At 31.9% G+C, this 15,896-nt stretch overlaps 1 protein-coding gene across 1 annotated transcript; it reads right to left on the bottom strand.

Moving 5' to 3' along the window:
* Positions 1-1,229: 1,229 nt before the first annotated feature.
* On the bottom strand, positions 1,230-9,066 carry LOC150100413 (adipocyte plasma membrane-associated protein-like). Its single transcript, XM_090402933.1, has 9 exons — positions 9,008-9,066; positions 5,856-5,964; positions 3,973-4,088; positions 3,248-3,337; positions 2,981-3,097; positions 2,594-2,762; positions 2,361-2,495; positions 1,968-2,244; positions 1,230-1,777 (listed from the first exon to the last, which is right to left on the bottom strand). The coding sequence occupies exons 1-9, from the start codon at positions 9,024-9,026 to the stop codon at positions 1,580-1,582; spliced, it is 1,230 nt and encodes a 409-aa protein (XP_090259059.1). The 5' UTR covers positions 9,027-9,066; the 3' UTR covers positions 1,230-1,579.
* Positions 9,067-15,896: the final 6,830 nt, after the last annotated feature.

Here is a 15,896-nt window from a genome sequence, read left to right as displayed (position 1 = left end):
CAATGAACATGTTAAACTGTATAAGAAAAGGCACGAAGACTTATGAAATGGATAAAACAACGTTTTGAAATGTATCAAATGAATTACTAAATCCCCACCCACCTACCAGATCCACTAGACCAAAATCCTGTTAATCACGTTTACCAGATACTCAAGCAGTGCCTTGTAGAGTTTTTTTTTTTTAAACTTATATGAGGCCAGTGTATGATGTCTATTAATTTCTTTTATCTATTTTTTGTGGATTATCTTTTCTGGGATGAAAAACCCCACTTTCAGAAACAGGATCGTTGCCAGATTAGATCACGTCCTGAGGCAAATAATTAAATATTGCCCCTGATGAATTATAAGAAAATCGCCAATCGCTATTTTGTTTTTATTACAAGAGAAACATTAATGCAAAACGATTACATAATAATATTAATTAAATGTTTGTTTGCTCTACGGGGATATCGGACAATAAAGCTGTTTTTAAGCTCTTCTAAATTTAAATGATAAGCTATGTCCGCCTCTATCGATATAGTTGCTAGACCAACCAATCTTTCTTGGTCACTCACTGCTCTTCGCAAATAATTTTTAATCAGTTTAAGCTTGAAAAAAACTTCTTTCCGCACTTGCTAAGCTAACAGGAATTGTTAGCGTAGCGACGGCGCCTACCGCAATACGACTGAACGAGAGCCCTTATTAAGACGCGCCGTGAGGAAGGCTGCCTCTATGCTACACCCTGTCGACGGTACTGTTCAGAAATTAAAACTCGTCAACCCTGATCGTTTTACTAATCCTCAGTAACTTTTTGCCTCTCACATGCCTAGAAGAAAAATACATTTCAGTGCTATTCATACTAACTACTGTCTATTTGCCATAGTTTGTTACTACAACTGGTGGAACAATCATTAATCACTCATTCCTCTTTCTATCTGTGTTGAATTTAAATGCAACATCTCCTGAAGATAAAACTTACATTAGCATTTTCCTCGAATTGTCGATTTGAGTGAAGCTTTTTCTTCCGAAGTACACGTCTCTCTGACTATCTCCTTTTACTCACATTTTGCCAGAAAAGGATCAGTAAAACGCTAATCGATTCTAATATTAAGACGTCCTCTGTTCCAAATGACAAATATCCCTTAGCCAACTTTTACAGGTAACTCCTGTTTTTTAATACCAATACATAGTTACTTATATTATCCACACTTCACATTAAATCATGTTTGGCTGAAAAGGCTGCTAAGATCTTAAGTAAAAAAAATAATAAAAAACAATTTTAATGAAATATATTAATTGGGAAAAATATACACATTACATTTTCACAATACTGATAAACTATTATTGTGTTTTAAAAATAGAAATATATTTTAATTAAGCTGCACTGATAATTTTTACATAGAGTGCGGTTAAAACAAGTTCACTTTACACATATTTTTTTTCAGCATTATAAATATTAAAACTTAAGCATGAGGTATTTGAGTTCGCATTCAAGTTGCTCCGAAAATGTATTTGTCTGATTCCATGTTTTTTTCCGATATCCAAATACCGCAATGTACAAAGTCCTTGACGTTCTTAAGCTAGTTTCACTTGGATATCCCTATAACTTCAGTTTTCCTAGATACGGATTTGAAAACGATCCTAAGTATAAATATCCATCGTGTTCACCTACTTCTGAGAGAACCCCAACATGGCCACTAGGGGACTGTAAAGTTCTTAGTATAGTTCCTTTTGCATCAAGTTCAACGATTGTACTATGGACAGGTATTATATAATAATAAATATCTCCTCTTTTTATCTGAAAAAAAAAAGGAATAAATCAGAATAAATACAAAAGCATTGAAAAATATTGATTTAAATTCAGAATGAATCAACTTATATTAGTTAATAAATTACACGTTAATAGAAATGAAGTGCTTTAATTTAAAATTAAAAACAAATGCTCTATCAAATAATAAACTGAAAGTGAGATATTTCAAGACTCGAACCTTATAAGCTATTTCCTTCCAGAATTGGGGGAATTTAAATAATTGGAATACAGATAACAATGTAGATCCAAATTTATGCTGGATTCTCCCTAGGAACTTCTTCACTAACGGATATTTAGCTAACTGGTCTAACAGCAGCATTGAAGATGTGTTACGGATACTTGTGAGAGCAACCCAATAACCTCCGCTCTTGCTGGGCCTAATATTATCCGGTTCTCCTGGTAAGTTATCTACAAATACTTCGGTATCTCCTTTCTGTGGGCCCTTGAGATAATGTCTGAAATAAAAGTCGACGAGCTATCATTCTTCAGGATTTACTTGTTTTTTCCTTCAGAATTTGAAATTGTTAAGGATTCTTTACTTATATTTAAGCAATAATAACTAAGTATTCACCTGAGAATGCGTTTCGAGCTGAATTCGCACACCAGAAGAGATCTGCCATCGTGAGAGAGCTGTAGCCCATTAGGAAAATGGAGACCATGCATCAACACCTCGGACTTTTTGGTGACAGGATTGAATTTGATGATCCTAGAAATAACAATAAAAAGAAACTCCAATTAACCGACTTTGGCCTTCATTACTCGAAAAGAACTGCAATACGCTAATATGGACTCGAGTCTGCCTACCTTCCAGTGCTATCATGCTCTGCAACCATGAAATATATTCCGTCCAAATACCATTTGGTGCTGGCATCAGAAAAATAGATATTTCCAGATTCATCAATATCTAGATCATCAGGAAAGATAACTTTTTTCCCTTCCACTTCTTGAGATGCAAAAAGATGTTCGGCCACGCCTATAATAAGCAAACGTTCGGGAAAATCGCCAAAAAAAGTTGTGAATTCTGAATTCCAAGGGCAAAATTTCATTTTGAGATAGGACAACTACTATAACTTTCCTACTTCTCTTTGGTTATTTATAATAACTGTTTATGCAGTATTTTACTTGTTATATCTTTAGATCATTATATATTCTACCGATTTTCAGTTATACTGTATTTCAAGTTCTACTTACCTGTACTGAGGTTCATCCTATAAATTCCAAAAAAAGCATCGATGAAGTACAACAGCCCATCTTTACCCATTCTCATGCCTAAAGGTCTTCCACATAGTTTCTCCTCCCATGGCTGTTCTATGATGGATAAAAGCTGGATGTTAGAAAGAAAGGACGTTCACACACACACACACACACAGAGAGAGAGAGAGAGAGAGAGAGAGAGAGAGAGAGAGAGAGAGAGATTATGAACAGCATAATAAAATCATATCGATTACAAATCCTCACCACAATTCTTTCCTGTTTGGAAAATGGGCGTTATCTGATTGTTAGTGATACGTACAACGTAGCCATCCGTGGTGCCGGTGTAGATGCTTCCTATTTATAAATAAATAAAAAAAAAAGAATATAAAGTTGTCCAAATCAAATATTAACAGTCACTAATCAGTAAATTTATTTTTAAAAGAACAAAAAAGTAAACTTTTAAAATTGTATACTACTAAAGATGAGGTAAGTGTAGCGTGCTAAAAGACCAGAATGATATTTAGGCAAGATCTGTGCATAACACGATCATTATCGCATTTAAAATGCAACTTAATGCTGACGCTCGCGATGTATCTCGCAATAACATAACGAAAATGTAATTCACTCAATTTACTTGTAATCAGTGAACTTCCATTAGCAAATAGCTTAACATTAACCCAATTAACATAACATTAACATCAGTACAACAAAAAAGGAGAAATTTTTAAGTGAAAGTACATATTTGATTCACGAATAATTTTAGCTGACGCTGAACTAAGCTGATGACAGAATTCATAAGAGGAAGATGGCTAACGACGAACGTAAACAGACGTCGAAGATGCTTCTGTCTATCATTATTATGCAACCGAATCCAAGATCTGGTAAATGACGGCTACAGAATAATGAACTTCCCATAGAAAAGAATGAGAACCAAACTAGACTTAGCATAATCATTCACATCCTGAGCGAGTTGTGAATTTGCAACTTACCTTCGTGGAACACCAATGATTCTGGTCCGTTTATCTGTCCTTCAAATAACCGAACGCTGTCATCCAGTAAATTGTTGATGGCAAATGCATCCTTAAAAGATTCAGGAAATGTATTGCTGGTATAAGAAGGAAAATAGACAATTAAGAGAAAAATTCTGTAATGGATTGCTCTTCTCTTTTTTTTTAATATTAATTAGAAAAAAAAATCAAGATTTGCGGTTCATATTTTGAATAGAAATCAGAAACAAACAATTAAGTGAATAATTTACTATACTTTTGAATCGTATAAAATTCCGATTATAATATTGTTGAATTATAAGTTCTGAAGACTGTAATACCATTTTATTATACTCGTAAATCATACTGTAAAACTCACTGTAGCTAAATGATGGAAGCAAAATATTTCAAGAAAAAAAGAAAAGTTTATCATCATGTAGTACAATAACAGACTCGCATAATTAATACAGCTTATAATAACGAGTTATGTTTATGAGTTTTTTTGTATCTACGCCAATCCGAATCCATTGGTCTTAACCCTATAATTTAAGAAAGATATTCTGGAGAGGTATAAGAGGATTCGTTAGTTTTACGAACGAAGGGACTAAAGCTAAGAGGTCAGTGGATTATGTCTGTAAAGTGTGTGGTTTTTTTTTTTTTTTTTTTTTTTTTTTTATCACCGCTTTGTAACTGAAAAAAAAAAAAAAAAAAAAAAAAAAAAAACGAAGTTTCCGGGGAGGAAAAATTTTTGTAAGCTCGGCGGAGAAATCTATCATTTCCAACGCATAACAGGAAAAAAAAAAAAAAAAGAGAGGTAAGAAGTCATAGGAAACTCCTGCAATAGGCCAGAACTTTGAAAATGCAACATTTCTTAAGTTATAGTCCTTTACAAAAATAGTCTCACTTTAAGAAATTAATTTTATTTTATCAATATTTATTTATTTCGTATGGGATTACCCCCTTCCTCCCCCGTTCCTTAAGACCGGTTGAGCCCTCCTCGTGAGGGATTAAGTATGTATTTTATGACTGTAATCCATGTGCGCGCGCGTGTGTGTTCACGATACCGGTTTTCCTGTTTTGAGGGATGAAAAACCCGAGTTTCCGGGAGAAAACCCTCCACCTCCGTAGGAGACCGGCTAACTCACCTTTAGTCTAAAGAGACCAGATAAAGGTTCCTCACGTCACTGAAGGGAATGGAATCCAGGTCTTTCCAACCAAAGGGCTTCGTCTATACTGACTGAGCTATGGAAACTCTTTTTTTTTTTTCTCTCGAAAATTATACTATTAAATAATCTTTGTACGTTTTTTCCGTTATTAATTTTGTATTTTTTAAAACTCCTTATTTATATTATAATGTGATCTCAATACAGAAAACTCCCCACAGAACTGCTAAATCAGTTCTGTGGGGAGTTTTTTATAAGTTTAGTTTTTTATAAGTTTTTTATAAGTTAATCATAAGTTTAGCAGTAAAACTGCTAAACTTAGAGGCCACACAAGCAACTTCAAACGTTATTTCGAAGTCCATTGTTTAAATATTATTTAAGTAAGTTGGGGGGGAAAATCTTAATGCCGATATTAAGAGGAATTTTACTATTTGACAGAAAATACCTATGAAAGCTGCGAGTTTTATTTACAAATTTTGAATTTTCTTTCTGTTTTAGACAAATGGATACAAGTATCCGTTATGATGAAAAGTTGCAATTTTTATGGGTAAATGAATGTAAATAAGCATCATAAATGATGATCTTACAATAATCATCACTATACAACATTCGTGCTCAAATTTGAATGTAAAAGTAAAGTTATCTAATCTCATTTATACTCAGGACATATACAATTCAAAATTAATATTGAAATCCTCCAAAGAGTTCTAAGGAAATACTTACTTGAAAATGACAGGCTCGAAATCCAAATCTGAAAACCAGTATGCGAACCATATGATTACAATCGGTATCCAAAATTTCTTACTGGTCAAACTCCAGTCTCTGTTTGGGCCTAAAAATAAACAGAGCCAAAATGTTCATTTTTCTTTCTTAAAAGGTTTTTTGTGAGACAAACAAATGTACAAGCAGTTCGTTTCTTTTTTGTTATATGTTTATAAACATATGTAGATGCCCCACTTTCATAGTTACTACCGCACTATTTTCTTTGTTAATTTTTTAGAACACTGCAGCCCCACCTACAGGAAACAGTGACTGCTAGGTGACAAGCATGATGCCCAATCTGCTCAATTTAATTTTCTGCTCTCATAGCTACATGGTCGCATTTTTAGAACTATTCTTCAAAGGTATTCAGTAGAAAACGTAAGCCACCTACCTGCATACCAATTATCACGACAATAAGCCAGTTGACTGTTCCGACCTTGAGGCTATCTTTGTAGCATTCAAAACGGTTATTAAAAAGGTCATCGTTCTCCACAAGGAAGTGAAAGAAAAGCGATAGATAATGTAACTAAAAGAAACTTTCGGCATATAGCTAGCAGGAACGAGAAACAGCAGAATAGCTCTCCATATGTCAGAAGAATAAATATATATATATATATATATATATTTAAATAAATATATATATATATATATATATATATATTTATTTAAAAAACTATCTTAATAAATTAAAAACAAAAATTGATCTAGTGATCTTTCAAATTCATTAAAATGATTTAAAGTTGCACTGCACTAAAAGCCTAACTAACCATCTGCAGACACGAATGGCTAAATCTACCTGCGTAATGACATGAAATGTCTATGAAGTTGAGAAACCCATGAAGTATAATTAAATCTAGCTAACACGTCTTGTAACAACGTTTCCATGTAGCCCGATTTGTACTATACTACGCAAGAGAAGCGTGCAGTCTTCCAAATAAGGAAATTAACTCAAAGCGATTGCTTCCACTTAACATCACTGCCATTATTAATGGCCAGAGGTACCTGCAAGCAACCGAGGTTATTATTTGTATTAATTGAACTAAAAAAAAAAAGGAGGGGGGGAAGAAAAAGAAAAAAAAAAGGAATAGCTAGTTACATTAATACTTATTGTACATTTCTTTTTAAAAAAAGCCCGAATTAAATGTACTTATACATATGCTAATGCAAATTTATATATAGTACACATATCGTAAAAATTCTCTAGAGATATTATTATTTTTACGTGGCACCTCCATGGAGTCCAAAAGTTCATCGATGCAGGCTATTCTACTCTAATTCACTTTCAACTGAAATACTCAATCGAACTGAAATGAATTTTTCATTTGAAAACTGAAAACTAAGAGGGAATAAGTTATATTAATATACATACTTTAAAAATTATGCAAATAAATTGCTAAATAATTTATTGCATATTCTAAGCAATAGGTGAAGACAGAATTAATTAGTATAATACTCACTGCAGACAGAACAAAATTATCAACATAAAATTGCCTTGGTTTTGTGGCTTTATACACTGCATTATGCAAATATAAAATTTCTGATTACACAAATTTCAATATAATTAAAACTGGTGTTAATTATATTGAATTATTTTACATAATACAATTTTAAATAATACATGTGAATATATTATAAAAGCTGAAATTTTTCTGATGTGTCCCTTTCCTTTAATTCCTTCAAAAATAACTTTGTTATTTTTGAGGAATAAATATAAATAAATAATAAAAGAAATAATAACATAACTATGAAATAACATAGCTTATAATAAAGACTGCCTAAGTATACAATCGGAAATTAGCTATAATACTTGTGACATCTATCAATAATTATTTCGATGAAAAATATATTGAAAAATACTTAAAATGGAAATTTTTTAGTTTCGTAAGGTTTGTAAGTCCTTAAATGCATACTTCTAATATTTTTAGATAAGTTTGTTTATATTTCAATAACGTCAATAAATATTTCGATTATCATCACAGATTTTTCTTGTTCGAGAAGATTTTAGGCTCTAAGAACCCGCACCTTGTTGTAAAAAAACATAACATTAATTAATTAATAATCACATACTGACCTGTTTCATATTTTGAAAAGCTTTTAAATTTTTAAGATTAAAAAAAAGTTTAAATAAGGTCTAATTTGAAAATCCAAACAATATATTAATTTCCTACGAAAACGCTGTGCGTTCTTTATGACACACACACACATCGCTACTTTTTAAATATATTTATTCTTGTAGACACAAAATGTCAATTTTCATATATATATATATATATATATGTAGAAAGTATTTTTACCTTTATATATATATATATATATATATATATATATATATATATATATATATATATATATATATATATATATATATATATATATATATTGTCAGTTTGAATAACGCAGTATTCAATTATTATCATTTAAATTCTTTTGAATTTCTGCTACTTTTAATTAAAAGTATCATAAATATTTGTTTAACGAATGCCTAGTTTCTATGATGCAACCTATATTTATGTGTTTATTTTGTTATACTCCTAGCAACATGTAACTAAGTACAGTAATTGTACAGTAACAACACGCACGATCGGTTACCATACCAACGAAATATGGAAATCGAAACAAATTTCACAATTTCGAAGGGCTAGAACGTAACTTTAATTCCTGCAAACTAAATACATACTTTATAACACTGCACAATCAATTCTTTCAGAATACGTGTTCACCACTTGCAATAAAAGGACTTGCCTATTTATCTGCAACACAGATTTACGACCAGAGAGATATATACTGTAGCTCAAAATTAAGACAATATAATATACAATATGTATTCGACAAGCTTTTCATTTAACGCTTCTTGCTCCATGTTCCATGGCTACCGCTGATGCACCCATCGATGTTCCACTCATACTTTTAAAATTACTCGTATGTAAGATTATGAAACTTGTCTATTACGTTCCAGAAATATATATATATATATATATATATATATATATTTTTTTTTTTAAAAATAATTTATATAATATTAATAACAGACTTCTTGGGAGGGGGGGATACAACCCAGTACCTTTCTGGAAGCAACTAACTAAATAGTAAGTAATAAAACAGAATTTGCGTACCTTGTTTTCGCCGAGGCATTATTGTCAGTCAAAACACAGTAACGATACGTATACTCGTCTGCTAATCAGCTGGCGTAACGCCAGCTGTATCTACTCAAACTAGAGGGCGCTTTGCAAAGAGAAAACGCAACATGCAAGCGTAATAATAATAAAAAATAATAATAATACAAGCTTGCCCTATACAGAAAGTTAAGAACTTGACGTTTTTAGTCAAGTCATTTTCATTTCTTTCCAAATCTAAATAAACATGCAATAATATTAATGCAATAATGTAAAAAAATTACATTCTCGAAGTAGTAGAAAACATGGAAGAAAAATATAATTATTACTATTAAGAGAGACCTCCGGGGAGTCAGAGACTCATCGAATAAGCATGTTCTCATGTGATTATTACAAAACTGCTTTTTTTTTTTTTTAATATATAATATATTTATAAAACAGGAAATCTTAGCTGACCTTCACTGCATACTGCAACACACCCGTTGTTAATATTAATACAGTGACGTCTTTTCCAGCTATTCTTTAGATCTGTCTAGACACAGAAGCTCACCAACACTAGCAAGACACTATTATTTCCCGACATTTCTGTATAAGGCACAAAGATTCACAAATATGTGGTTCGCTGTATAACAACAAAGAAGTAATCCATTCAGTGGCAAATGAATTAATCTTCTATCTTTTATAATAGATAAATTAATTACTGTAAATGAAATTATATTAATAAAGCTAATGTAATTTATATCAACATGCTATCATAGTACATAGGTAAATATAGTAATTATCCTGGATTTCTCAGAGTTAATGGAACAAGCTGGGTCTTTACTTCTGCTTTACGTAAACTTTAAAGCACTTTGCGGATTAAACATAAAAGAATAGGTGCGTATAATTTTACGCATTTGTGTCATTCCCCGAATTTTCAAGAGTAATTATCATAACTGACGTAAGATGACGCTGTGATCACTTATAAAATATTATTCAAAAAAATGTACAATTTCATTTACTGTTTAAATAGGTATTTCCCATACAATAAAAAAGAAATTTGTATTGATTTTAATTATTTAAAATATTAATAACAAATTTTTAACTGACATACGAAATTTTAAAGGGAGACTTTTTAAAAAATAATTATAACTTATATGTTAAGGAAATTTTGGTTTATAGAATGATTTTCTCTGTCATATAATAAAATTAATATAACAATATGATAGAGAATGCGAAATATTAGTGAGGAAATTTTATAGAATAAATTTTTTATCAACACTATAATATAATATTTTGTATAGTAAAATATACATACATTATTTGATAGGGGAAAAAATACCTGTATTAGTTTATTCACTTAACATTCTGATGGGATTTTGCGATCAGAAATGTCGAGTTGTGCATACACCATGTGGGCAGCTATAGTTCTTAATATAACGACATCACTATTTTCCCCTTTTCCTGGGGAATAAAAGTCATTAGCTGATTTTTTTTTTCTTTATATATACTTCAAGTTTCAGAGTAATCGCAGTGTTTCTTCAGCCTGCAATTCTCCATGTTTTCTAGCTGTCGTTGTGACATGTACTTTATTATTATTATTGTAATGTTTACTACTTCGCTTGCTGTATGCCGAAACTTCAGAATTTTTCGGAATATATCCACTCTACTACACATTCCTTTTCTTCTTTAACCTTGTGGTACAAAACCTTCTGTTCAAAACCTTGTAGTACTCAAATGACTAAAGCTTCAAGATCTTCTATGGCCAATGCTGTAAACATCAGTCTTCTAGCCATTCTCAATTGGGATAAAGTTAATGTAGTAAATTTTAATGATACCAATATACAAAACAGTCTCGTCTTATTTCCCGGCAGAAAGTCCAAGTTTCACTCTACTACTCTCCCTCATCTTTGATAACTCTCCTCTCACTAATCAGGTTTAGTTCCTCTTTTTCAACTGATTTTCGCAGCTACATACATGCATCACGTCCGTAGTCTGTTCAGCTTTTAAAAAGCCTGGTAATCTTTTCGCTCTAAACAACCGTCTCTCTCTCTTTTCCCATTGTTGAACTCTGAGCACTTTATAAATCCTAAATCCTTCCAAACTTAGAATATTGTTCTCACATCCGACATCCGGGGCGGTTTCACCAAAATCCTCCTTCAGAATACTTTGTATTCAAAAGAGAACAATTCGCTTAATAGATTATTCTTCCCTTACTAATCATTTTTTCCATAGATGCTCTGTCTCTACATTATATTTCTTCTGTATCCCCAGAAAATCAAGAGATGCTGCAATGATTCCTACGATCATCAAGGAAGTCTGCGCGACTACCTACTCGTGAAACAGGAAACGCAAAATCAAGTGTTCATCGCATTTACAAAATTCAAAAGCTACATTCCAAGATGAGTTCATGCCCTGAACGAAGATGATACTGATCGTAGGTATGAGCTTTTTGAACAGTTTTCTTTCCAAATTAGAGGACTCGCGGTTGTCAGATCGTTTAGAGTGATGAAGAACCATTTAAGTTGAATGATGCAGTCCACCGTCATAATTGTACAATACTAGTCAAAAGAGAGTTCGCACGTTTCTGCAGAAAGGCATGTAAATTTACCGGATCTTAGAGTATGATGGGTATTATTATTTGAGGATTTGATTGCACCATTCTTTTTTGATCAAATAGTTGCTGGTACCTCAGTATGCTTCGGAGATTGTATCACAAATTCTTCAGCTATTGGAGGATAACGAGGATTATTTCCAACAAGATAAGACACTTCCCCATTTTCACCACGATGTCACAACATCTTGAAACTTTTTCCAAACTGATGAATTGGATGAAGATGTAGTGTTGGGTATCCTGCACATTCACCGGATCTAGAGTTAGTAACAACACTATCTATTATTACAAATGGAGGAAACCTCAAAGACAAAGTTTATGCCACGAAACCCATAATACAATTATGGTAAAAAATCAAAGGAAATTATCACATAATTACAAGAGATACATCAATTGTGAGAATACTATCCTGTAGATTCAAAAAACGTCAATTTTAGAATCTAGCAGACGGATTATCCAACTGTTAGCTCATCGACGGTATTAAGTTTACACTATTTCGTGTATGGAATTGACAAAAAAGAAGTTTGACAATGGGGGATTGAAATCCATGTTTTCTCATTCAAAAGGCATCTTTGGAAGTGAATGAATTACATGGGCTCTTATTTTATTTATTTCATTTTAAAATAGTTGCAATTTAAAGGTTTGGGCAATGTTCATAAGGTTAAACTGAATTGAATGTGTGTTTTTAAATTCAGTAACTATATCGGAAAATCAAGAATGAAAATCGAAATCACATTTAAGCAGTTGTAAAATTTGAAATAAATGAGCTGCTAAGTCACATTGCGATATTACTATCCTACCATGGATAGAAATTAATAACGTCTTCTCCCACCTTTAACTGTAATTAATACTTCATGAAAGATTTGCTAATAATTTATAGTAGAACATTGGTAGTGTTGTGATCAACTCCTCATTCAATACATAACGGTGTATCCACATTCCTTTTGATCTTTAACTGTGGCATTCTGCAAAACGCTTTGTTGCAATATTTATTATATATTTATTCAATATTTACATTTTATGTAAATAAAATATGAATCCGGTCACACCTATTCCTTTCTAAAAAAAGTAGGCAGACTCCTTTTGCATTAACTTTTGGAAGTTGGGAAACGATTTTAGGAGAAAAATGGGACAGACACCATTTCGTGTTTGTAATCATAGTTAATATTAGTGAGAATATCGTAAGTTTTACAGTCGATTTCACTTGGATTTTAAGTCGTGTGTTGCAGGATTAAAAACCATTGTTTCTTCCAGGCGAATACAATTCTACTTACACCAAAAATCAACTAAATCGAAAACTGGCGTCATGTCGTTACCATGAGCCAATATACGCACCTATTTTATGTGATACAGACTGTAAATACACACAGTATGTATTTAATGCTTTCATTTTAAGTATATGCTTTAAGGCTCATGATCTGCTAAGTATCCTTGGTTTCCGTACCATGTCTTATGTCCATTGGAATATTTTGTCTGTGAATTGGATGTGTTCTTCTGGAAGGATGCAACCTGAATTTCCGTGAAGAAAAGCCGCTACCTCCGTATGAGATCAAGCTGACTCACCTTTAGATGAAAAAGCCCTTATACGGTTCTTAGATTGGCTTCGAATTGATATTTCTAACAGGTTATCGTTACAGATCGAACTACGAAGACTCTTTTTTTGTAATATATAATTACATAACTTTATATTTTTATATGTATAATTATGTTACTTTGTAAAGGAACTTAAGTACTTTATAAGTGTATAAGGTGAGCATATACATTTGCAGTATTATCAATGATATCTTCATTTCATTTGGTAACTTATAAGATTCTTCTTTTTCTCAGACTTAAATCCATCTAGGTCAGCAGTGGCATTTCAGGGTTAATCGATCAATAATCCATTTTCGATCATTTTCAATTAATCGCTAAGATTGGAAACTGTACCTTCTGAATGGACCTTTACAATGGCTCTTCCAATTCATAAAAACGTGTCATCGCATGCAATAAAGAATTAGAGACCAATTAGTCTTATTCATGTTAACAACAAAGTAATGTAATGGAAAAATAATTACCACACGTTAAATAGTGGGATGCGGGTTATAGCATCTTGGATTCCGATCTAACAAAACAGTCAGTCTGTAAAAAAGTAGCAAACAGGATGTTTGATAAACACCAGGTAAGAATATAGGTGATAATGTATCTTTGATAGGCGGTAAGAAAGATGAAAACTTCTGGATCGGTACAAATATTATATTATATCTGCGCAGTGGTAGAGCTAGAGCTTTCCATCTGGGGCGGTCTCTGAGTTTAACGCCCCTCTCAATACACTCCAAAAATACTTCAAAAAGTTCAAAACGACGTATTGACTTTTTTAGACTTTTTTATTGACTTTTGCTTTTCTGTTAGCAAAATCATCGATGATATTGGTGAAGTCCATTTCATAATAATGTAGGTAATTATTAATCAATTTTATTTAGAAAAACTCCTCTCACAACTAGCAACACTTACAACAACTGTGAGGAAAATTCGCTGTATTATTACAATATTTGAAAATGAGTTCTCGAGACTGTATTTTAGAATTAAAATACAGTCTCGAGAGTTCAAAAAAAGTTCAAAAAGGTTCAAAGTGTCGCCCGGGACGGACCACCCCCTCCGCCCCTCCTTAGCTACGCCTCTGTATCTGCGAAGAGTCCTTACTATTTGTTCATATCTTCCTTTAAGGTAGGGTATGCGGATCCTTTTTAACATCAGATTGCAATTTGGGAGAGGGATGATAATTATCAATTATGTTCTGTATTTATTTTACCAATTCTTTTACAACTTGATGATCTGAAACTGGGTAGAGTAGTCAATTAAGATAATCTACGTTAAAGAAGGAGTTTAAAATTTAATGTAAACAAATATAAGTATATATTTATTGTATAAATATTTATAAACATGTATTTCTTGTACTTCTATATATTTGTAAGTACACGCCATAAGTATGAATGTTAGTAATACATATGAAAAACCATTGCATTCTGTAATCATTGTAATGCAATAGTTTCTCATTTTTATACACGAAATGGTATTTAATGTGAGCTATATAATTACTGGGAAAAAATCGAAGCAGTTTTTTATTTTGTTGTTGATGTTGTTGGTAATACTTTTAGTTATTTTGTTAGTTTGATATTAATCAAGTTGGATTATACATTAGTTCTGTATATATTATTTCCTTTAGTTCCTCTGATACACAGGCGAAAATTATATTAATAATATTTTACGAGAGTTAATTCTGATATAATTTATTTCAATATGCCTACTCACCGTATTTCTTTATTGAAACACATATTAGTTCTGTAGTAAATCAAAATGTAAATTATTTATATTTTGCAAAATAATATCCATTTCATTTTCGTGATGTTTATATCTTCCCCTTGCCAAAGAAGTAAATACTCGGAACTACCTTGCATTAAACTGCTACTCGGAATTCCTAGTAGCAGTTTGCCTTTCTAGTTTTTATTATATATAAATATCCTTGGGCATATTAAATTATTCAGAAGGAAGTTTTCGAACTTTGTAAGGACTGTACCACATTTCGTCACGTGTTTAATTACCTATCAAGCAAGAATCTGTAAGCAAGGGCATTTCCTTATACACTACAGGAAAGATTTTATTATGTTTTCATCTGCGTTATGTTCAATATTTTGTGACAGTTGCAGCAGTTTTAACAGGAAAGCCATGAAAATTAATGAGCATCACAAGTGCTGTGCGTTTACTCATAAAATCCTAATGATTTTATCACTGACACGCGCAATTATGAGGGATCCTAATTGATATGTGATAGCTCTTCAAATAGTGTCTATTCTGGTAGAAATCAAACTCGAATTTCGGTAAGAACAACACTGCCATTTTTGTATTAGAGAAGTTTAGTTATCTGAAAAGGAAAATTGCAGAATTTCTGCTTTTATTTATTTTGTAAAAGCAACAAAACATCGGGACGAAAATATTCGAGTATTGAAAGTGTACTTCTTTAGATAGACAACTGTAGAAAGAATCTTCTAATAGTTTTCAAATATTTATGGAGGGTGAAAAATAACGCAGGCCTACAGATATATGTTAAGAAATCAGTTCGAGGAAGATTTGTTTACATTAACAAGCGAGTTAATGTAAACAAAAAAGTAAACATATTAAAACAATTATGTACTAACGTATTATGCTTTGACTTCTGCAAGACAAGCTGAAAACAAATTCATATCCTCGGAGGAAACATTAGATATGAATTTGACTAGAGTATTTTTCGCGTATGCTTACCATTGCATTCTAAATACCATA

The sequence above is a fragment of the Typopeltis vanoorti genome, chromosome 13, assembly GCF_054136105.1.
Source record: "Typopeltis vanoorti isolate ZY-2024b chromosome 13, IOZ_Tvanoo_1.0, whole genome shotgun sequence".
Taxonomy (NCBI): Eukaryota; Metazoa; Arthropoda; class Arachnida; order Uropygi; family Thelyphonidae; genus Typopeltis; species Typopeltis vanoorti.
Note: the sequence above shows the minus strand (reverse complement) of the source record. Positions and strands in the feature narration are given on the sequence as shown.